The 26177-nt window shown below is 36.2% G+C and overlaps 1 protein-coding gene across 1 annotated transcript in view; it reads left to right on the plus strand.

The window, feature by feature from the left end:
- Positions 1 to 14139, plus strand: part of LOC145677669 (myb-binding protein 1A-like) — a gene marked incomplete at its 5' end in the record, with an annotated part of 40231 nt that extends 26092 nt beyond the window's left edge. The window contains 3 exon segments of the mRNA XM_081748092.1: positions 1860 to 2094; positions 5156 to 5394; positions 13541 to 14139. Coding sequence (XP_081604218.1) covers positions 1860 to 2094; positions 5156 to 5394; positions 13541 to 14018 — 952 coding nt within the window.
- Between the last annotated feature and the right edge of the window lie 12038 nt (positions 14140 to 26177).

Genomic DNA, 26177 nt, shown 5'->3' on the forward strand with positions numbered 1-26177 from the left:
GGTAGTGTATTCCCATTTCTTATATTTGTGCTGCATTAATAAATGCATACTTTCACACTTGAAGTTTGTTTCGTAATTCAAATATCATTAGTACATGTGTGTAATAAGTTCATAGTTACGTAACAGTTCCTTTTTCTTGATTTAGATAACACGATTTTTTCACTACTGTAACAATCGAGGCCACTTTTTAGAACCCGCTGATCTACATGACACATTTCATGATTCAAAATATTTGTGTTACTTCAAAATCGTTGGGCTTTTAAGTGTTGAGGTTCTTCGCTTCCCTGGTTGGGAAATTATCGGAAACAAACATGGACCAGTTATCGACTGTGTAAAACGTGACTTTCCATGAAGAATTTATATACATCTAATATAAATAAAATAAAGAGTTTGTTTGTGTGTTTGTCTGTCTGTGTGCGGCCTGGGGACCAGACGAATGGACCGAGAGTTACCAAATTTTGGTCAGGAATACCTTGGCCCAAACTCCAGATCAAAATGAAGCCTTTTTTTTTCTTTTTTTTTTTCAAATTTCGAACCAGGGGCGTCTCGGGGGAGGGGGGGCGTTTACCGGAACCGGCTTGGGAACCAGACAAATTGACCGAGAGTTACCAAATTTTAGTCACGAGTACCTTGGTCGAGGCCAGAGTTAAACGTTTTTGTCGAAATTCGAACCAGGGGGGTCTCATGGGGGCGTTTACCGGGACAGGTAAAAGTAGTAGAAAATGACCGCTACTAGTGTCGAATTCATAGTTTTCGCGGTCGCTGAAATCAATGGTGACACTTCCCCGCCAAGTGGACTTTGTGGTGGACAAACACTTCATTTCATTTTCAATGGTAACACTTCCATTAGCAATGACTTGCAAATTTAGTTACAATTGCATGCGGGACGGGAGTCAGCGGGGGGGGGGGGGGGATACCGAGACATGTAAAAAAAAATAGCCCAAAATGACCGATATTAGTATCAAATCCATAGTTTTCGCGGTCGCTGAGATCAATGGTGATACTCCCACAGGCGTTGATTTCCAAATACAGCCCCCGTGCAAAGCATGGGTATATTCAACTAGTTAAAAATAAAACAGAAGCTGTAAGGAAATAATAGAAAATTTTAAAAAAAAATCAACCGCTGATGTTTGACCCAGGTTCAAAACTATTAAAATCCATCAGAAAGAAAGAATGCGCATAGCTATGGGAATAACTGAAGAGGTGCATTTTAGTTCTGTCTATGGCGAATGACCTTGGAAGTCCACATCCGTTTCTTATATTATGGGTTTTATGATTAAAGAGTAAGCTCTTAAAACTCCAGGTAAGTTTTCTACATTAGGCAAGGCACTGTTTTGTTCTGAAAGCAGGATGTCCATCGGTCACGAGAGTCATGAAAAAGTCACGAAATTTAGCTTTTGGGTCACGATTTTTTTATATGTACAAATATAAGTATAGACTGGAAAATTTTGTTCTATAAAAAGTCAAAATTTACCACCAAAAATGTCTATGGTCTGCTTTAGACGAAACCAAATAACAAGCAAAGCACGCTTCTATCGCATGCATGAAAATTTGGCCCAATTCGCACTCAAATCGCTCCTGAGAACGTTATTAAATTTTGTGGTTTGGCAAAGAAAAGGTCACGAAATTTCATTTTGGAATTTTAGTAGACACCCTGGAAAGTAGTATTGTATTAAGTAGTGAAATAGCTGAGTATTTCAAACAGAAAACTGAGCTATATTAAAAATGTGTCTTTGCTCTTTCCCGTCGATGCGATGCTGATTTTAATTCACGTGCACAATTAAAATTTTAAGGAGACTACTTAACGTTGTACAAGAGTATTATAACTAATTTGCTTCTTTAAATTTTGCTTTCTATAGGGACTGCCTTTTGCCTTTCCAATTCTTTAAGCAAGCCTTTAGTATGGAGTGGGAAGGCGTTGCAAGCTTGGCTCTGATGCTGATACAGTTTGCGTTTGGTCCAGAGATAAGACCGTATCGTCGTGTTCAGGCTTTCGAATTGCTTAAGAAAGTGTATGACAATAGATATATTGTAAACCAAGAGGACACTGTATTATCTGAACTAGACACGGAACTAAGTAAACGTTTGGTTGAGGTAAGTTTGTGTTACAATTATTTAATATTTCATTTTAACAAAAGAAACACTGACGTATATATATGTCTGTATTTTCATTCATTGTCGATAGTGTCTGAAGGAGGATATGTTAGATATCCGAAACCGTTACAAATTATAATTTAAATAAAGTGGGTTTTGAGCTTTGATCAGTGTTTCTTTTGTTAAAATAATCAATCCAAAGCCATGGATAATCTTAATATTTCATGTTGAGTAATTACATCAGGCATAGGACAGTGATGTAATAACAGAAAAGTCTGACCGCTTGAGTGAGGGACTCAAATCCAGTCTTCCGTTTGCTAAGAGTTTGCTCTATCAATGGTTTGTCAGAAGCTCAGAAACACAGAAATTGTTTGACCTAAGTGGCGCAATCGTTAGGCAAGGAGCAGGTTGAAGTTTTGTTTCTATTTGCTTAGAGATAATATGCTACATTCTCATATCACGTTAAGTAAAATGTAAGCAATCTTTGATATGATATTTTGTTTTGAGAAGACCTCATTGATAAGTATGGTGTCGTAAATATATAGTATTTCTTAACTGTGCTATCAAATGTTTTGATAATTCTCAATACAGAAAGGGGCATGATGAGATTTTTGTCACTTTTCACCTATTTACAAGAGACAAGACCACTATGAGCCCTGCTAACAGAAATAAAGTTGAACTCAGTATTACTTTGTATAGTAAGTTCGATTTTATTGCTGTTGGTAATTAGGCTACTCGAGCGCTCAACTTGTCAAAAGTTAGTATCATCGTCTATTCTATTAATATAAATGTTTATGTAAGTTAAACAGGAGCGTCGTAGGGGGGCAGCCGGCACCAGTTCCCCATTGATCTAACCAACTAGTAGTATTGTCACAGTACAGAATCAAATTTTACAAAAATCTTTAGACTACAATGAAGTTTGAAGGCAAATATCTTCAAATCTCATTCGTATCAAGAATATTGCAGTAGTTTCTTGCATACAAGCAGTCTACCTCCCCACCGTAATCTACCTTTCTAAGTTATAAATACGGTCAATGTACATGCTTACAACTCTTATCCATAGAACTGTCTGCATGGAAGTGACCTTTTTCCTTTTCAAAACATACTGTGTACAACATCTGTAAATGTCTCCTTTCATCTCATCCTTTGTGCCCATTTGCAGGAAACACCTTTCCATGTTACACTTAAGGGCAATGTACAATGCATGTTTACAACTCCTCGTCATAGGAGATTAAGAGACCTTTTCGTCCTTGAGGACATGCTGTATACCGCACCTGAAAATGTACTTCAACATTGTATCCATTTGCTGGCATAATGCTTTTACATGTCAACACAGGCAATGTACAGTGTATGGCGAAAAGTAATTACACCTGAAGAAATGTCATATCTGTATCTCACATCAGGGTGTCTATCGGTCACGATTTTTTTTTAACTGTACAAATGTAAGTACAGATTGGAAAATTTTGTTCTATAAAACGTCAAAATTCACCACAAAAATGTCTATGGTCGGCTTTAGACGCTACCAAATTGCAAACAAAGTACGTTTCTATCGCATGTATGAAAATTCGGCCTAATTCGCACCCAAATCCGCTCTTGAAAATGTTAGGAAATTTTATGATTTGGTAAAGAAAAGGTCACGAAATTTCATTTTGGAATTTTAGTAGGCACCCTGCACATGTACATTACCTAAAATATATGTAGTTCTGTCCATGTTTTGAAAATCCCCCACTTAGATGTTCAACATGACATGTACACATAACAGGTAAAGAATAGGCAATGTACATTCCACTTCTGTAGACTGTCTGCTCATCAAAAAGAAAAAGGCAATTTTTCACGTAAAACTACATGTTTTTATGTAAAAACATGTAATTTCCGTGCGAACCATGTTACACATGAACTATACATGCATTCCCAGGCAATGTATTGCCTGCTCTTTCTAAAATTTTCATAAGAGTTGGAGATTATTTACGAGCAGACTACTAATGTTGTCCTTTAACTGAGATACTTACAGCACAAAATAACACCACATTTGCTAAGAAAATTTATTCGTGTACTTTTAATAAGTTATTTACGTTTACACGAGTATTGTAATTCTGTGAAAACCAGCCACATTAGTTTATTAGAAAATACTAGTTTGTAGAATAATACTAACAAAATGAACATACTAAAACATCGCCGAACTAGTGGAAAGTCGATCCCCCTCCATCCACGCTCTGTTTGCTGAACAGATGCTTCATCTACAACGAGTTAGTTTATAGGTTAGATTAAAATTTTTGTGTGTATGTTCACTTCACATACTATATCCAGAATGATCAGTTCTTGTTTGTAATTACAAAACTTTTTTTTGTTGTCAATCTAAGAAGACATCTTGGGGACTAGATCTTCAAGAATGGCAGAAATATGGCATCTAAACAAAGAAAAGCATCATCGCTCATTGCCATCAGTAGTCAGCAGAAAAGAGATGTAGCAAACGCATAGTGTTATTCTATTGAGATTTTCCCCTGCCAATAACTAGATATTTTATTGTGTAAAGTATGTTCGTTAATATGGGAAATATCAGACACACGAGTATTTATGTCTAAAGAATAATCTGATAGAAAAAGATTCATACGAGTAATAATAATGAAATCATTAAGGAAGAAAATAACATGATGTAGAATATTAAGCCGTGAATAAAACTGTAACAGTCACTCGTACAGTGCATTCGTAGCAACACATGTGTTCAGAATAGGTAGTAAGTACAGACTCAAAATGAACTCTCAGAAGAGTTTCTATGAGGTCTATAGTGAAAACAGCAAAAATGTTGTACACTTCAACGTAACCAGTCAGTAAGTGAATCATTGCACAGTTTAACTAACCATTTGACATTAACACCACCACGAATTGCACCACTGCTGAATATATTGAAATACGAAGTGAAGGATATTTCGTGGTTTTCAACAGTTTCGTTTGACAAGGTCTTTATATAATATGATGTTTTACATAGTCACTTTGATTATAGTTGTGTACACACAGTATTTTATATATATATATATATATATAACTTTTTTTTCTGTTTCAGGTTCTCGAAAACTTCACTCAAAACAATGAAGAAAGATTGAAAGAAAAATATGTGAATCAGTTGCTGAGTTTCTTTCGATGGCTTAAAAAGAATCGTGAAGATCCCAATAATGTAGATTGGCAAGCGATTTCAAATGCCCTTGTGACATACAAAGATCACGTAAACCTGTCCGGCGACGCTAGGAAATTATACAATGAATTAGCTAGTCGACTTAAGCTTCCATTGGTTCCAATAGTTTCGTAAGTAATTGCTTAATTTTCCATTCCAAATATTTTAGTTCAAAGTGCCTAAAGTACTCATTTACTATTATTTATGTTCTTAAAATTTTCCAAAATCGAACACCAATTTTCTCTCACCTTCAAAGTTGAGTTGATTTTAGTTTAGCGTCCTTTCAGCAGCGAGGCTATGAGATGTGGACCTACTGATTAACGTGGAATCCGAACCACATAAGATCCTGCCGGGAATCGAACCCGGGTTTCCCACGCCAAAGGCGCGTATGCTAACCACTTAGCCACGAGGGAGCTCTCACACCTGGAAAGTAAAGAAATGATTATTTCCAAGATACCTTCAACACGCATTTCCAGACCTGCACTGAAATCAAATTTAACTGGAATAAAAGCCTACGTATAATTTAAAAATACTTAAACACTATTATTTTTTTAATCAATCTAAATAAACTAACTAAAAGTACGAAGGGCTAATTATTAGAACATCTCTGTGTTTTTTGATTAAATAAGTACTGAATAGTATGAAAGTTGAATTATTATGACAACGATAAATGTCATAACTCAGCTTAAAAATGTAAGTGAAATTTTACAAGACTCCGGTGTTTATTTATGTATTTCTGTAGAGCAGCAGTTTGAATTTAATGATTTGGCGAATGAAATCATTAAGTAACATTTTTAAATTCAAATTGTTGTGAATAGGGATGTTAACGTAAGCCTGTAACATGTAGTACCGTATTTCACTTTATCTTAGAACAGAATAGTATGTGGTGGACAAACACTGTGTGCGTAGATTTTCTCGGAGTTCAACCGTTTCTTCTCACACTTCATTCCATCATTATCATCCGTCTCACTATCACCGTCTCCGTAGCATCTATGCATAATTGTGGGACGTTAAATAAGAAAAAAGTAATATACAAGTAAAAGATACGGAGCGAAAACTCAACACATTTCACTTACTATACAGTTTACTACAAACATATTATCTTCATCTTGATATAATATAACTCCCCTCCTCCGCGTTCAACAAACTCGTCAAGTACATCTGAGTTCCTGAAATTGAGGCAGTTTTTTCTAGTGTTGCATTCTTGCATTCGCTGAAAAACATCATGTATATCATTTTAAAAATTAATGTTAAAATTTAAAGGTAAAGCACGTAATGTTTTTTTCTGCACAAGTGCGTACTTCGGAAAATTTCATGCAGTTAAATTATTAGAAGCAAGAATTGTCACCGTTTGAGCAGGTTAAGGTGCATAATATTGTTTGGGTTTAATAAGTCTTCTTTTTAAGAAAATCAATTTTGTAATATGTTTATTTCGAAAATTAAATGCAATATAAAATTATAATAAAATTCCAGGCTTTCCAATGCCCCTATATTTCCTACATTTTAACGAAAGCTCCTATATTTTTGTGGCATTGCTACTTCCACTTATGAAAGTAACATAAGGAAATAAGGTGTGGATGGTTGGAGGACCTTTTGCCTCCACAGTAGGGTGGTTGAGTGGAGACTTTTCTATGTTTCGTCCTTTCATGTTCATTGTCTAAATTACATCGTCCTTTCCTGCTCATTGATAATTGCATCAAACAATATACAGTTAGCGCAAAAAGTGTTCATACACCTACAAAATGGAACAAAAAATAAACTAGTTTCGTCATATTCATTAAAAAGTTCTATGGAGTGGTGATTTTAAAGACTTATAAATAATTTATTTAGATGTATGAATACTTTTTGCACTAACTGTAGGCAAGTAATTGTAGAATATGTTACACGTGGTCAAATCTTACCTTAAAAGTGCCAGCTGCAGAATGTTTTAGATTTTATTTTACATTTCAGATAATTATTCCAGGAAGGGTGCAACGGTATTTCTGCGTCTTCTCCGTAGCGTTTTCAGTATTCCATTGTCATTTCTGCATTTTCTATACTAAGAAACCCGTATAAAATTTTGCAACGAGATAATTACCCATTTAGTTATATTTAGAGTGGAATGTATGTTCATATAACAATTGATGTAATTTGCATGTGCATATTTTGTATTTCTACCTATTGGATGATTCAAATGTTCCTTTTTCACAGCTCACGAAACCTCCTATATTTTTTCGTCGTAATTTTTTATATTTTTTTCATTAGCATTGGAAAGCCTGAAATTCTGAAACTACTGAGATATCGTGAATCCTATTGCTGCTTTAGTGGAATGTGTTTCTAAATCCACCAGGCTAGAGAAACACGCGTCAGTATATTTCTTAGGTAGTCTCGAGTCGTGAGTTTTAATTGCAAGATTTTTTTTGTTCACCTTAACTATTTTGTTACTTAAATAATAGTTTCTTTAACTATTACATGGTGAAATATAGTAACACACTTTTGCAGTTTACCATATACAAATGCCATGTAAAACACTGTACATTTTTTTATTCATTTTATTTTCTCGAATGCCCTTTCTGTAATTCACATAGAGGAGGTTGTTGCGCATAGATTTCAACTTAAATTTGTGCTATCAAGCTCCATTTCTGAGTTCCTTCGGTAGATACCCTCGATGTATTTTTCCAATGGTTAGCTTTTTCTGGTTAAAGGTTATGGTTATAAGTCAAATTATCATCAGACTAGATCATTTTTACTTAGGGTACCGTCAGTGTGTTCCATGGTATCCAATATAATAAACTCTTACCATCTTCAATGAAATATTAAATCTGAAAAATAGTTATTGACGTCGTCATTGTTGCCACCTCTGTTGTAGTACAGACGGTAAGGCTCTTTAAAATGGGTCCTTATAGTACGTGTAATGTAAAAGAGACCGCAACATATACTGACTACATCACCTTCATGAACGCCGAAGTCAAGAAAATATGGAAAATTTGAATAACTCGAGAATCAATAGTGATAGAATCGTCCGGTTTTGCTTTCAGAAAGAGGAAAGAATAGAATTTTATGCCAACACACAATTGAACACAACAACTGCCAAACAGAATTGTCAGACAATTGCCAGCTTCAAAGTTATCGAGTGTTCCACTACAAACTTTTATGTAGTTGTGCGCGCATTATCATATGCTTTTGCTTGTGAAGTGGAATATCATATTGGTGAATCATCCACAAATGCAGTTGGATCAACAATCCAGTGGTAAATTGATTTTTGATGCACACACAATTCCAATCGTTTTTCGTGTTCGTTTCCATCATTTTCGGTTTTATCGGAGTTTCCTGTCCTGCATTAAGGGAACATAGCTAATCAAGGATTTTTGAATCAGCGTATGCATTGGTTCAATATTCAGTAGAGCCGGACTAATTTCTTCGGACTCTTGATGATTAAGTATGAGGTACATCTATAGATACCGAAGGATACTTTCTAGTTTGTGCTTATAATGCAGTATTTATTAATGGTTATACATTTATAGCTACATATTTCATTATTTTCCATCAATATTTTTACATTTATAATGATGTTCCATTAATGATGGTGCATCTCAAACTTTCTTTTTTTATATAAAAAATATTGTTTACAACCTCTGACAACAAAGTTCGGTGAATGAAGTCTTGTGCTCGACCTGGCAACACTGGCGCAACGAAACACTGCACATGAATAGCAACAGTGCCGCCATTGTGGACCCACTGTTGTACAGTTGTGATTCAGCTGTGGTCTATGTGAGACGCGTTATACCAAGTTAGTGTGTCCGGTTCGAAACTAATAACAGTAAAATGAACGAACAAAAGATCAATTTGAAGTTTTGTTTTAAGCTTGACAAGATACCGAAAGAAACCCATGATGTGCTGAAACAGGTTTATGAAGATCAAGCAGTGTCCTTGAAGTGTGTTTACGAGTGGTTCGGCCGTTTTCGTGAAGGGCGCGATAGTGTTTCTGATAACCCCCGTAACGGAAGGCTATCAAGCTCTCGCACAGACGAAAACATTGAAAAGGTGAGGACATTAATCACGAACGATCACCAATTAACTGTGCGAATGATTGCTGAGGAATTGAACATTAGCCGTGAATCTGCGAGACTTATCCTCACCAACAACTTAGAAAAAAGAAAACGTGTTGTCTGCTCGTGCCATATTACTTTACTGATGATCAGATGCACGCACGTGTTCTTGCCTCACAGGATTTTATCACTATGGCGTATAAAAATCCAAATTTTTTTGAACTGTATTGTTGCTGAAGTTGAATCCTGGTGTGAGAGGTCCGGAAACAAAACGCCAAAGCATGAAATGGCGTTCTCGTGCATCACCTCGTCGGAAAAAGATCAAAGCAGAAAAATCACGCATCTAAACGATGCTAATCACCTTTTTTGACAGTAATGGCGTAATCTACAAGGAATTTCTACCTGAGGGAACAACATTGAATGCTGCTACGTACATTGAAATTTTGAGACGTTTCATGAAATATGTACAAAGGGTATGACCCCAGTATTCAGAACAAGGGTCATTGTTTCTGGTTCATGACAATGCTCGCCGTCACACAGCCAATATAGTCAGACAATTCCTGGCTCAAAAGGGGGTGGTGCAAATTAATCATCCATCATATTCGCCAGATCTGAATCCTCCCGACTTCTTCCTTTCCCATGCCTCAAACTCGCGTTGAAAGGAAAGAGATTTGACGATATTCCAGACATCCAACGAAGCTTGACGAGGCTCCTGAGCACCATCCCGAAAGAAGACATGTACAGCTGTGCTCAGCGTTGCATACTTGCGGGAGGGGACTACGGTATGTTTCATTCATATTGTATCTACTTTTTATTTACGGGATCATTCACCGAACTTTTTTGTCAGAGGTTCTAATTTTAAAATTATACTAGCAGCAATTTGCGAGCAGTATTTATGGTACAGGAGTTAACATAAAACTTCATTTTCTTTCTCTTTCATCGTCTTTGAGCCAAATTTTTGTATGGTTTTTCAATTCCAGTACGAAAAGTTCAAAGTATTATAAAACAAGATGTGTAAAAATATTTTGTAAGTGAAATGCAGCTTCTAGGAAGGGACACAAAAACTGTTCTAGAAATTGGAAGGTGTGGTATGGGGAAACACTGCTAGCATCCCTCCCAGTAATACTTAATAAAGACGACTTTTTCTTCATTTAGCAGTTTACAGTGAAATGAAAGAAAAGGGAACAGTTAGAATGTGCGATTCAAATTATCGTAAAACAATAATTTGTTTTCCAGTACATTGTAGCAGAAAGTAACGAAGTTTCATAGTGCGCAATTCCTGTCTTAATGTTAACACCTTACTTTTATTGTAGGAAAGAAATCGTAAATGGGATCTCCATCATGTTCATATCTTGCTGTTTTATGTGTTCGTTTTCGTGTTTGGAATAAGGAAAGTAAACACGTTCCTTCTTCTTAACGGTTCACTGTCATGTGCTAACATTGAATGGAGGAAACTAATTCAGAAGATAAAGCGTACTTCAAATGTTAAGCGGGTTTGAAATGGTTTGTATGTTGTTACTAAAACAGGAAGTCGGTGGAGCGTCGACTTTTGGCGCTCAAGTTTCTCCGTTTAAACAATGCATGATAAACACTGAGGTATTTTTTTCGTCCCGTATTTGCATTCCTTTCGTTCGTATATCATTATCTCAGCAATTACTCTCTCATTTGTTTGACGCTAAACTAATGATTTAATGTGAAGTTTAAATGTTAAGCAACGAGATTTCGTCTGTCAATAACCATATGGCGTCTTCGGGAATTGCGAAACTAACGAATTTGCAATGATTGACTTGTTTTACACATGTAAATAATATTCCTGAACTTTTTTCTTTTTGTTCATAAATAAGCTCTCTTTTTGTTCGCTTTCTGGCATAAGAATTTAGTTTACTTTCGCGATAGTATCTGTTGCAGAAAAATAGAATTTTCTAAATATCCAAACGTGCGAACGTAATAATTGATACAAAGTAATAAAGACATTATTTAAGAAATTCCAAATTAATAAATAGCAACCTGAAAATGAGTGTATATGCTTTATTATCGTGAATTAAGAGCAGGATCGTGTTTCATTGTTTACATGCTTTAATTCATTGTTTTCATTTCTTATCTTGTTAGGAAACTGAACAATGCGTAAATGCCAAGACAACACAAAAACTGGTTGCCTCAAAATGGGGTAGCGTACGTAATAAAAGAAAGATAATTTATGCAGACGTTGTTTACGATAGCATGTTGTTTTATAGAAAGGCGATATAGAAGCGGGTTGCATAATAACAGCTTTGTGCTGATTTAACGTTATTGTTCAAGTTGCAAAGACAGAATCAAAAGTGAAAAGATGTTGTTGTGGTATTCGGTGTTCGTTGTATCCAGTGTTCCTGTACAGATGAGAAACCTGTCAGGTTTCAGGTATTCCCAGTTTACGTTCAATTCTTCCTGGTTGTTATTAGATAATTTTTTCTATCATGGAATAAGATAAGACTAGATGACAAATTTTGTGCTCGCTTCAACTTTGCCGTTCGACTTTACGCAGAGTAACATCAGACGGCAAGCGGTTGACGTGAAAGTAATCAGCAAAATCAGATGGCTGTGTCCATCTTGATATTGAGAACAGTTAGTGCCTTTGTGAATAAAGAAAACAAGCCAGTATCTTCTGACTTGAAGTGTCATCCTAGTTATACCTGATTTGTATATGACGTTGCACGAGAAGCAAAATGCCATAAATCCACTTACCCTTCCTTTATCCGATAGCAAATCTTCGGGGAAGTGGATTTATGAGATTTTGTTTCTTTGAAGTTCATATGACAATACGAGTTTAAAGTTCATATGAATCAGTAGTGCTGTACGAAAATACAAAACATTGCACAGTTGAGGATTCTTATATACTATTTTGTTTGAATCCAATAGTATTAATTTTTCCTGCTCCGAGTAAATTAGAAAATTAGCTTCCTTTTATTTTTAAGATATCATGTAATTAAAAAGTAATTAGGTTAATAATTCATTCATCACTCGGTTTTAAGAACGTCTATTTAATTGATATCGGAAGCAATGGAAAACTTTGGAGCAACTGATCCCGTTTGAAAGTTCTGATTTCAAACTAAAAGTGTTGTATTTATTGTATTGCAGTAAATATATTTAGTTTGAAAGGTCTGATTTTAGACTGAAAATGTTGAATTTACTGTATTATGGTATATAGGTATTCTACAATGTAAGATTAGTCTGTGTGCTTGATTAAAAGTACAATACCGTATTATTCCGTTCCTTGTCGAAATTTACGATAGTCGGGAACATCGGACCCTATTATCCCGGTTTTGTTAAAACTAGGGATGAAGTATACTAAACCATTATTGGTTTAAAAAATTGAAACAAATTGCTACAAACAAAGCATTGCGAGGTATTTCCATCAACATATCACTAATTTTAAAGCTCACTTTAAGAAAAAGTAAGTAGAGTTGATTCATGTATAGTGTTGCAAAATTTCTAGTCCTCCATCTATCACAGAAAAGCTCTGTATCTTTATAAATGGTTAGAATGAAAGCAGGTAGAGATACATATTATATGCTGCGTTCAGACTTTTTATTGAAGTGTAAAAATTCCATACGCACAAATAGTATATCTTTAAGAGAGAAATCATTTTTTTTTCCTCAAACATACGATACATATAGTTCAGTGTACGTAGGGTTAGTAAAATGTCACAAAAGAAATTTGAAATAATTTACGTAAAATAATTTTTTGAACATGTGCGTAGCTGTGATTGTGATACGAAGATGACACCTTGAAATGGAATGCCGGCCGCTATTCTGATTTGTATCAAAAATGGTGTATACCCAGCAGTATTTGAACCTGCAAGCACACAGAAAAAGAGTTATATTCACGGAAGATATAAAATCGTAAAAAATGTTAATAATAGGCGTATTCTGTTAATACAAACTATATGTAGAATTATAAAATGAATTGTGTAATATATGGTACAATCCGCGGCAAAAAAACCTGCAACATGAGCATATAAGTTTATTGTGAAATGACGAAGTATTTTGCTCCAAAATAAGTGTGCACGGGAGGAGGCCGAGGTTTATCCTGACGTGGTTCGTTCCACTTAGACGTTATGTTCATTCCCTGTGCTGTTAGGCGTAGTTTCACAATAAACTTACATCCTCATGTTGCAGGTTTTTTGCTGCGGATTGTACATTAAACTAGCCGTTGTTTATGTGATAAGTTTTAACTAAACCATGTAATTCCCAGTTACTATTTTCATTTTCAGAACTCCTAAAACCGATAAAACAAATAAGGCGAAGACTTCCTTGAAAACTGATAATACTGAAAAAGACGATGAAGATGACGGTGGTGAAGTTCAAAAAGGACTTTCGAAGAAAAAGAAAAAGAGGAAAAATGAAGCGAAAAAGTTCAAAAAGGAAGCCAAGAAACGACGATTGGAAACATTGTCTGAGGGGTTGGAATCCGTTAGCTTCCAAAATGCTAGTTTTAAAATCTTGGACAATGCTTCAACAGAAACTAGTTCTCATGAGCAACCTGCTCAACAGGTTAAAAAGGCAAAAGTGTGTAACGGTTTCGGATCGGACGAAGGTAAGGCGGAACTAACGAATCATAAGGAGTCACCTGAAAATAAGAAAAAACGCAACAAGAAACTAAGTGAAGGACGTCATTCTCACATAGGTGTAGTAGAACAGAAGAAAGTACACAAACAAAAAAGAAAAAGTAGTGGTGATGTCGCTGTTTGAAGAAGAGCATATGGAATGATGGAAATGTAATATGAAAGATCGAATCCATTTGGGAATGTGCTTATGAATTGTGAATGCAAAAATGTATTTAAATAAAGGTTATTTTTTAATTAATGAAGAATTTGTGCTTGTTCTTTAATCTCACTTTTATTTTTATAGCTAGTATGCTTAATTTTAGTATATCACCTTTCTGATTAGCGATGTGTTTAGCACACATTTCGTAGCATGTGTTTGGAATGTAGTTGACCAGAATTTATCCTTTCAACCGTGAGGTTATATGAGACGTAAACCTACAATACACATGAGCTCTCACCGAGAATCGAACCCGGTTTCCCACTCCAGTAACGCATTCGGTATCCATATAACCATAAGGGAGCTCTGTGTTTTGGATGTGATTATGATAAATAATATAGCTGAGTCTAAGAGCAGAAAGCGAAAACCTACTCTGACATTTATTCATCATGCTGACCAGCAGCCACATAAAACATTTTCGTCACCGTTTGTCAATCAGTAGAATACCCAATCCTATTCAATATATGAAATACCCAGCTAAGAAGGTATACCGTCAAGACAAACATTACGTGAAATTCTGTTCGTATAACATGTACATTACTTCATACACGTACCTGTATCCAACAAACTGCGTTTATATGAAACTTGAGGAATAGTGCATTTTATCATGACCTGACGTTTTCTGCCCAATATTTATTCTTCAACAACACAATCAACACCTCTTCATCCTTAAAAACTGTTCTGGGTACCTCTTCAGTAGAGTGGTACCTTTTTCAAGTCCGCTTTACCTTGAAGATGAAGAACTTAGTTGTCACCTGCATCCTTAATTATTCTTCCACATATTCTGAATACTTGAGCATTGACGTACACTGCAACAATATTCTGTCTAAATAGTTAATGAATTATTTATTGGATTCATGCACTAATTCACTCAAAACTATGAACTTGAAATGTGTAAGTATTTTGTAACGAACAACATGTAATAAAACTCCCTTCACACTAACTCAATCAGGGTTAGTAAAACCTGTGTTGAAATTATCCTCGTGCGTTCGATTTTTGCAAATACGATACTTCTGTTTACATGTAGAACGTATTTCAATCATTCTATTTTTGAGCGTTTAGAAGGTATTACCAGTAGGGATAAATTTTCTTATCCACAGTGAACGTCCTAACATAGTGATTGACAATGGACTAAAGATGAATTAAGTTGTTAATCTACCAAAAGTAGGGTGATTGAAGCACCTTCTGCCTGTAAATAGAAGCATCGTATTCACAGTTGTTCTTTATCACACGCATCATGTATCGATAGAAGCATCATGTACACAAGAATAGTCTAAAACGCTGGACTTACCAACTCTGATTCAATTAAATATGTGAAGGGAGTTTGGTTACACGCTGTTTAATTACAAAATAAAACTTCCATATTTAAAATTCGCAGTTAAGTCAGAGCTGAAGTATTCAAAATGTAGGTGAGAACTAGGTTTCTTCATCTTTAAGGTAAAGTGGACTTGAAACAGATACTAAGAGCTCTTACATGTGCCGAATAGTCCTATAAAACAAGGAAAATATACTTCTGTTGTTTTAATATTTATTTATATATAGGTTTATCGTCCCCTCAAGAATCCACCATGAATCGTTCTTACTCATCGTTTTATGTGCTGGTGAAATCTTGGTCTGGGAATAAACCATGTTCTTAGTGTATTGAGTTTTAACTGGTTTTCTTTGTAGCTCGTGGATAATTGATGTGATGGCTGTTGTTTTGAAATAACTTCCAGTTATGTAAACGGTATATATGCATTTTTTTTTATGAAGGTATCGTGATTAATACTTTGTTAATTAAGTATTCTATTATATACTTAAGAAAATGGATATTATGGTTAAATAAGTATGAGATAAGGGTATCCTCTGGCTGCTAATCACTATTAATAAATGTCAGAATGCACTTAACTGCCATTTTCACCTTTTCTTAATGAAATTAGTTATACCTTATCGGGTGTATTAGGGTAGTAAGTGAACTAGGTTTTAGTTTGACCATTTAAAGTATTATAATATCCCAGTACTTTACATTCTTTTCTTTAATATTCGTAGTTAAGATTTCTGAGGTCCTTGAAAATATTACAGATTCGTTCCTATTTCTTTGAGTGTAATTAATTAATTCTACAAAGTTTTTGGCCGTAAAGATTATTCCTGTCTATCCACATTCGCTGTGCTCTCCAGATGTAACACCATGCGACTTCTGACTCTTCCCCAAAATTAAAATCTTGCTTAAAGCAAAAGGTTTGACACCATAACTGACATTGAAAGGGCCGCGACAGAGCAACTGAACGTCCTTTAAAAGAAGCCATCCAGAAGTGCTTTCAGTCATAGATTCAACGTTGGAATAAGTCCATTGCTAGCCAAAGAGTACTTTGAAGGAGATTGAATCAAATGCCATGTAAGCTTATTACTTTGTTTCTAATAAAATTATTCACTATATATAATATTTCTTTTATCGCACCTCGTAAGTTACTGTTGCGATGTTCTTCATGTTAGTAGCTTAAGATGTGCAGTTGGGTGGTCTGGAAGTTTTAATCTAATGCTTATTTTCTTGGTATGATTTCGCAACCAATCGTTCTGTCTTCACAGCCAGAAAGTGGAGAGCTTCGGCTTCACAAACGTTTCTTTATGTTATTTAACAGTCTTTTTCTCAGTAAACACTAATAGCCTATCATTTTTAATGTTGGTTAGTACTATACACACACAAATAAAATTTAAAAAAAAAAAAACGCTTTCTAAAAGTACTGGAGAGGTTTAAGGATTTCTTCAGGTCTCGTCCTGAACAAAGGGAAAGTCACAACCTACATTTCATGGGAGAAAGCGGGCAACGTTTTAGGGGACCAACTGACTCCCGGGGTACCAACGGCCTCCTCGCACCGTAGGGACAGATGATCGAGTGGCGGTCAGAGAACCTTCGTGTCCTTAGGAAGGGGAAACTGTCCTGAAAGGCGGATGAACTCAAGATGATCAACGGCATGGAGATGTGGAAGGAAAATGGGAATGCTAGCACATTATCTTTTTTCCAGGATGGACGCAGGAGGAGAATAAATATAATGATAGTTCTTTCTGAAGTAAAACATTCCGGAGGTAAAAATAGGCCCCCGTTCGGGTCTACGGGTGGAGATTATTCCGGGAAGAATCATCAGAGGAGAAAATACCCATATTTCTGCTTCTTTTTGTCACAAAAACGTCGAGTGTCTTGCTTTCTACCATCGCCAGGTCTACCTCTGCTCGCATTGATGGATCATCATCTCCTCTCACCTCTACTAAAGAGTGTACCATAGCGATTTTTGTGTTAAGAGAGTAACCTCTGGATCAAAGACACTGAGGAGGATCAAAATTTCCGAAAACTACCACACACGTATAATTTTGTCATGTTACTTCACCAATTTCACGTCGAGGATAAACATGAAGTTTCCTAAGGAGTTGCAGATTATTTCAGGTTGCTGTAGAAAGCTGGGAGTGTCGGAAAGCAGAATTTACCATAAATCATCTCGAGAATGTGTTGAAATCTCGCAATCCCTGTAAGTCTCTCTGTGTCAGCCTTAATTGAACAACCAGACCAGTGGCGTAACTATTATGGTGCGAAACCCTGCAATGCGGGGGGCCCGGCTCCTCCAAGGGGCATTTCATCCTAGTCTCCTAATAGGTCGAATGAACATGCTTTCCAGTTTTGTATTAGCCGGCAATGTTCTTCCACCGTCCACTTTTTTCGGCTGTCTTTGGGAGGCCTGACATGTAGGTCAAGCACCGCGAATAATAATTAAAAAAAAAGGGAAAGTCTGTTCAATCGGAGACTATATTTTTCTTCAGCTGAAAATATTGAATCAAACTTTAGAATTAACATCTGCGAGGCTGGGCTGATAAGTTCTCGGCCCGACTCAGGACTTGAGCTGCAGGCATGAAAGTGTGAGGCTATTCAACATAGTCCCCTCGAAGGTCAACACACTTGGCGCTTCGATGCTACAACTTCTCCAACCCCTCCAAAAAAAGAAATTTCTCAAGGTCTGCGAGAAACTGTTCCGCAACTGTTATCACCTCTTCATCACGTGGAATTCCTGTGCTTTCAGTGCTGTTTTGAGTTTTGGAAACAATAATCAGAAGGGGCAAGATCTGGCGAGTAAGGTGGGTGATCAATGCGCTGAAACCCTAGGTCCCTCAGAAAATCCATTCTGCCAGCCTTGTGAATGGGAGCATTGTCCTGCAAGAACAAGACACCTCGTGTCAACTTTCCCCGGTGCTTTTCTTTAATAGCGTTCTTTACATTAGCCAGCAGACTGCAGTCATTTCTGCACTTAGGGTTTGGCCCTTTGGAAGGTAGTCTGAGAGCCAAAGGTGTCCATTTTCCACTGGGCTCGCGCTCACTTCTCTCAACTGAGCTCGCACTCACTCGGGTGAAATAGCCTCTATAGTACAAGAGATAGCACAGTATTTGGTAACTGTATTGGCGAGCCTAGTAATGTAAACGTGTAAGTCCAAATAATGTCATTTGCGTTTTAGATAGATTTAAATTAAGTTTCCATTTGAGACCCCGATTGACAATTTTATCGGTTGCTGGTTGCAATGCTACGTTTATTCGATGTACTGAGGAGGGACCGCGCCAACGTTGGACGACGACAAGCCTGGACACTTTTTGTGTCCAAGCTTGTCGTTGGCCAACCTTGTCGTCAGCGACCAAAATGAGATATGTCAAAGCATCTCGGGGTCGATCCCGACAAGCCTGGACACCTTCAGGAATGTGTCCAGGCTTGTCGTTGGCCAACCTTGTCGTCAGCGACCCAAAATGAAATGTATCCAGGCTTGTCGTCGTTCAACCTTGTCAACGGCCCAAAATGAGATGCGTCCAGGCTTGTCGGGATCGACCGCGACAAACCAGGACACTTCCACTGTGTGAAACATATGGAATACTCCAACAATTAGCATTAGGCTTTTACACGGCAAAATTTTTACATCATGAGCCTCATTAAAATTCTTACATGATATTTTACACACATTATTTCAATATTTAAAGGAAACTTTTAAATGAATCAAACATGGTGTGGGTAAAATCATAATAATGTGGGAAATTCTGTGCTTCCTCGTGTGAAGTTATGTACCTGGCACCACTGTAAACAAAATGGTAGCCCCCATAATAAACGTGGAGAACGGCATGGAAACCGAAAATAATTGAACATTAACGAAAAATGTTGTGAAAATCATTTTGGACGTATTAGGGCTTCTGAGTGATTTTTCAGAACATAAGAGATTATAAGGCAGTGTGTCACTGCTACATCATTTGGCGAAGAAGAAAAGTGCAAAGGTAGTTTATTTAATATTTTATCGATCGTGGATCGTTGTTGAGTTCAAAACTACTGTGAAATAAATAATACAATAGGTTCTTCCTCGTGTTGCGTGCACTGCGATTCTCGCTATAAAAATTAATTCTGAATAAACATGTTCGTGTGAGTAAATTACAGTATTGAGTACAAGGATCTATACTATTTAATTAGTATTAGGGAACAATTAGTTCGAGTACCGTCATAGCTGTAAGGTTTAGTTAATATTAATGGTTTAACTTTCAATAATGCCATTGTTTGTCAATGTTAATTTTTTGAGTGTAGAAAGGGTGTTGTTTACTTTTGACATCACATTTTGGAAGGTTTACAAAAAAAAAAAATCAATACTTGCATGAAAATACATATTTATAGAGAACAAATTTCTGCAAGGGATAGAATTAAATACAAAGTAATATACCTGTATTTTATGTTTAAAAGTGTAGGGTTACTAGTGTAAAATCCTTATAATTGCTTTACTACGGATAAAATAAGTGAGTGCATATGAAAGATGACTGTATTAGAAACTGTTTTCCACCGGCGGTATATTTGTGCACACTACGGATATTATATGTTTACAAGTGGAACGCTGCTAGTACGAAACCGTGATAAATGCTATTGGAACAGGGAGCATTGCTAAAACCACTCGTTTTTACTACCGTCGCTTATGTATATACCCATCTTCGCCGACGCCCCTCGCTTACGCTCGGGCCCTCCAGCTTCAGCCTCCCATTAATCGGTTTGATAGCATTTGTGCTTTTCTTGGTGGCCACGTTACGCGGGTTGTTTTTTGTTTTTACACTAGTTTTTATACATCCGGACGTCGTATTTATATTCAAATCCTAAAAGGGACAGATTTTTCAGCAATTGTTTATGATGGTCCCCTTGAAATTAAATTATGCCATGTGAGATATTTTCATGTCGCCCAGCGCAAATCATTTGGGAAACAATAAGAAGGAAATTACTGAAAGAATTCTAATTTTTGAACAATTATTCCGAGTGGTGCGCCAAAAGTAAACCTGTACGTAGAAAGGGATTTGTTAATTAAGAACTAACTTTTCAAGGGAAAATTGAAATTAAATCTCAGTTTAATGTCCCACGATTATGCCCTATAGTCTAAGGGAGACAGATGATTAAGGAAAGTGAACGATTATTGAAGAATTGATGGAACAAGAATATTCGGAGAAACAGGAGTACCCCGATTAAACCCGCGGGCACAATGTTATCCATCACAAACTTATTGGGCCGGGGATCAAACTGAGGACCCCATACACCAGAGTAAAACATTCTACCGTCGTGCCTCCAATTTTTTCTAGCGAGAAGCCACCATTAAAATCAGCATAAAATACAAAGTGTATTACTGGAACACTCGGTTACACCAAATTTTTACACATTTTTGTAAATATATATTTTTAGTTTAGAGCCTTCAGTTTCTTTCTACCAAATTTTAAGATATCCATTATCAACGTACGAACCGAAAATTCCCGCTATCTGTTTCTAACCAATTTGCATTCTTGTATTCTGCTGTCTTCCAATTCAGTAAATAGTTACACATACAATATTTCCACCACCATTCAAAATGCATTTCAGTGTGTCATGTACTGACAGGAATTACGGCATTACTGAAGCAGGTGGTTCTACCGAAGTTTGACAATTTTCAAATCTCTGGTTGGGTAAAGGCTATGTATTTCTCTTAGCAGAGCATGCAGTAGATGAGGAGCTCCATTACTATTTGCAGATTGACTTCAGGAGGGCTCAGTATAAATATATTGTGGACATACGGCATAGAAACTACAGCGCATAAAACATGAACCAACTTGTGTTAGGTGGCCACTAGAAAGCACGAATGCTATCTAACCGAGTCAGTTCAGGAGCACAGCAGGGGGCCTGAGCGGAAGTAGGTGGTGCGTCCGTAGAGACCGGCGCATCAGTGACTGTGGGGGTTGTTGGTAGGTATGGAATGAGGTCACGGGCTGATAATGTTTTGAGATAATGGCACATACTCATATTAGTAGGTTGCTAGGGAATAGGGTCTATACTGTGTAAACAGTTAGTTTATGTAATGAAAATACATTAAAAATGGATTGATGTGAATCCTAGTATGATGTATATGTAGGTAATGGATACGTTTGTTTATTATTTGAAAAATACTACGGTATAGTCAAATGCAAGTATGATGTGGATGTAATACGGTAATAAATGGATTTAGTGAATTGGAATTAATAGTCTTTATAGTTGAGTATAAATATCAGTCTGTCCAACAGTATTAGCTTACAGACATTTGAAAGTGATTTAGGCAAATATATATATGTAAAATATAAAGGTGTAGATTAAGTTTAAGAGAACTTAACCTAACCTTGGTTTTCAACATTGGCGCAGTCGATTTCGAACAACGCTTTTAACTCAGATATTATGGCATCTTTTTTGGCTTCAGAGCAAGATCAGAGACAGGATGTTTTGGTGAGCAACTCAGAAATCACGTACAGCAAATGGGCGCATCGCTTTAAATTTCATTCTATGAAACAGAAAGAGAACCAAAATGTCATGCAGTTTGCGACAGCGCTCCAGAACGCTGTTTCCGCATGTGCATTGGAAAAATATCAAGAGCTTGCATTATGTAATCAATTTATTTTTGGATTATCAAGCAACCGAATCCGAAGTTTGCTACTTTGTAAGGACAATTTAACGTTTCAGGAAGCAGTACAAATGGCTTGTGATTTGGAGCATTCGAATGCGCAAGTTTCGTTTAAGCAAATTCAGAATAATCAACATGGGGTAACAACTGTTTGTCAACGGTGTTCACAAGTAAATAAAAATCAAAGAAGGAAATATCCATGCAGAAGGTGCAACAAATTTCATGCTTTCCGTAACTGTCCTGCATATGGTAAACAATGTTTTTCATGCCACAGAAATAATCATTTCGCATACGCCTGCAGACACAAAACTATTTCGAATAGAGCACAGCAGATACAACAGTTTCAAACAAACATAGCGCAAGGGAGTAACGACAGTACTGGTCAAGCAAATGTTACAGACAACAGTTCTAAAATCTCTTTGCCCGAAAACAAGGATGGTGCAGGTTTAAAGGCGACAACGGAGCAATCTATTAACGGTTTGGTTGTCATGGATACAGAAATACAAAATGAAGTTAAAAGTTTTGAACAGGAGAGCTCAGTAATAAGTCACAAAGGAAGAAATCAAGAAATAAATAGCAATCCAAAGGTAATTGCTGACTTAGATTCTAAGGAAGAAGAAGAAGTTCAAGACAATGATGGAGATATTATGAAGTACGAGAAGAAAAATAAAAAGAAAGGAAAGAGGAGTAAGAAATTGTTGGAAAACTCAGAGACACAAAATGTTGCTGAAAGCAAGCCTGGTTTTATTGAGGATATAAACAAGCAGAATACAGTAAAAGAGGTGGTCAAAGAAACAAACGAAATAGTAGAAGAGAAAAAAATGGAAGAAGAGAAAGAACAAGGTAAAATAGAGCATGCAAATTGTAACTACAAACTCGAAATGATGCAATGTTTGACAGCTGAATTAAAGAAGAGAGATGATGAGTTGGAACAAGTTAAGAAACGAAATGGAATAATAGAGCAGTTGGTTATTGGGGAATTAAAGAAATGTGAAGATGTATTAGATCAGTTGCGAGCTGATATGGCTAAAATTAAGAAACAGCTAGATGAACACTCCATGAAAATCGAGAATTTGGAACATAAAGTTGATTCATGGTATATGCATTTAGACTACAGACTAAGAGAAGCGAATGTTTAGTGAAAAGAGTTATGGACTTGAAATTAATTCGTTAGTTTTGTTATGTTGAGTTTATCTGTGATATTATTGTTATTGTAATTGGAATTAGGTGCAGTAGGATTACCTATACTTGGATTATATTGATGGAATCTCCAGTTGGTGACTAGAAGGTAAGGCTATTTATACAAAAGGGGGGAGAATGTTGGTAGGTATGGAATGAGGTCACGGGCTGATAATGTTTTGAGATAATGGCACATACTCATATTAGTAGGTTGCTAGGGAATAGGGTCTATACTGTGTAAACAGTTAGTTTATGTAATGAAAATACATTAAAAATGGATTGATGTGAATCCTAGTATGATGTATATGTAGGTAATGGATACGTTTGTTTATTATTTGAAAAATACTACGGTATAGTCAAATGCAAGTATGATGTGGATGTAATACGGTAATAAATGGATTTAGTGAATTGGAATTAATAGTCTTTATAGTTGAGTATAAATATCAGTCTGTCCAACAGTATTAGCTTACAGACATTTGAAAGTGATTTAGGCAAATATATATATGTAAAATATAAAGGTGTAGATTAAGTTTAAGAGAACTTAACCTAACCTTGGTTTTCAACAGGGGTATACGCATAAACGAGGATGGTTAACATCGAATTTTATTATAAATTTTCTGTTTGGTAGAGGCATCTGCTCGAGTGAACTCGAAATTACTTATATTCACACTTTCATTTCTTTACAAAAAATATATTCATATCGTATTTTACCTATAAATTTTCTGTATGATAGAACCATCTGCTCGAGTGAACCCATATAAAGTGTTTCTTCTTCTGTCCGAATTAAGTTCTTTAAGAAGATCATCCGTAACAGTTGTTGAAGAATTATATTAGTTTCGTTAATTATCGCATTATAGGTCTAATTTCGAATGCAATTGCTGTGGAGGATTTAACAAGAGCTCGCTGGGTCCAGGTGGATTTGAAGGCGCCACCAGATATAATTCTGTCAGTAATTATCTCCATATCCTTTTCCAAAATGTTTGTATTGGACTACATTACAATCAGGGTGGTTGGAGTTTTCCCCAGTGGTTAGAACCCACATTAAATAACCGCAGGAAAAAGCTTGTAACCTTAGTGAGATCATAATTAATTTCTTCAATCGTGTTTCTCAATATATGCCTAGTGTCAAAATCGGCTTTAAATATGTATATTACAGTTCCAATAGAGGTCTCCAGAACAGAATACCATTAAAACAAAAATGTGTTTCGGAATCATGCATAACGAATTTAGTTCGAAGTTGATCAAAGTCGCTCGAACAGTGTTTAACTGTAATCTGTGACTAAAAGTAATGCGATTAGATTTCCTTTATTTTTGTACTGCATACTCGTGTACTAGTGTAAATAAATAATAAAATATTCCTCACCATGTGTCAGCTTATTACAAGGCGAAAATACTTCACTTAAAAAAGGACTGGTCAACATACATTTGGATAATTGCATACGTGTAAATGTGAAAGAGTTGCCTTGAAAAGGAAACAAGATCTCTTCAAATGATTACAAATGCACTTTGTTTGTAATATCATAGGTTGAATAAGACACTACAAATGCTTCACTTAAAACAAGAAATTATGAAAGGTTTACTTCTATTTTCTATACACTATACGTGGATAATTACACACAATGACGAAAAATATTTGCATTAAAAACGAGATCGGGAACCTCCCGAATTCGTCTTGCATATCTGGTGAAATATGTTGTGTATAGTACGATTATCAAATATTAGTAAGGTCCTTAATAATCGTAAAATATAGTATAAGATAGCAAATTGACAACTGAAAATGAGATTTAAAAAAATCAGATTCTTGCATTGTTTGGGACAAATGTTAACTATTATGGATACTGGTTCAAAAATGAAATCTTTAGATAGATAGATATAAATAGATAAAAGTTAAAATCTAACATACTGGTTGATACGGAATGATTCAAGCTTGTAAGGGACAGAATCACACGAAAGCTAGATGCAAACACTCGGATGACTTCCGAAATTATACTTTTGTGGTTTAGTAGTTAGCGCCACGGAACTTTGTAGCACTGCTTTATTTTAGCATGTGTCGAATTCTGTTTGCAAGAGATTATTTTTCTAAAATAAAGAATCTGCATTTTATTGCAACTAACATTCATGTATCATGTAGATGCAAGAATATTATAAATACGTCACAGCTATGTAAGATAGGAAATTAAGTAATACATATAGTAAACCAAATCACAAAACCTTTCGTCTTGTCTCTCATATGCACTTGGTCCCGGGTACGATTCTCGCTGGGAAAATAGATTAATCATATCCGACTCTGTTAGTCTAAAGGACATAAACGTGGGACATTAAACAAAAGAATTGCATTTCTTTCTTTCTTTTGTCTCTAATGTATATTGTTAAACAGAAAGCAATGTCGAAAGATGTTAATCAAAGAAATACTCATTCAGTTATTAGAACAGCATTTCATTATGTAAGAAAATAAATTGCCACTATATACCATAGGTGTCCAAACTCGCGAGCCCGACGCTCGTGAGCTCGGCACTCGCGCTCAACCGGGCTCGGGCTCAATAATTGAGCGCGAGCCCGAGTGAGCCCGAGCCCCAATGAAATAAGTGAGCGCGAATCCAGTTCAGAGAAGTGAGCGCGAGCCCAGTTGAGACAGGTGAGCGCGAGCCCGAGTGAGTGCAAGCTCAGTTAAGAGAAGTGAGCGTGAGCCCGAGGGAGCGCGAGTTAAATTGAGTGCGAGCCCGCGCTCACTTAACACTCACGTGGACTCATTTGCTTTAGAGTAAAAAAAAAAAAAGAAACTCATTCCATGTGCAAAATTGTAAAGGAAGAATGAAAACACTTTACAAAAAGAAAAAGCATACTCTTGAGGTCTGAGCTGTCATTTTATTGTCCAGAGGACTTCAAACACCTTTCGATAGAGAACCGACTTTTTTTTATGGTTATGAGAGGATGGTATTTGTTTTTGTTGTTTTAGTAACAACTTCCATGACCAAAGCTTTTTGT

The sequence above is a fragment of the Thermobia domestica genome, unplaced genomic scaffold (assembly GCF_964235325.1).
Source record: "Thermobia domestica unplaced genomic scaffold, izTheDome1.hap1.1 HAP1_SCAFFOLD_1190, whole genome shotgun sequence".
Classification (NCBI taxonomy): domain Eukaryota; kingdom Metazoa; phylum Arthropoda; class Insecta; order Zygentoma; family Lepismatidae; genus Thermobia; species Thermobia domestica.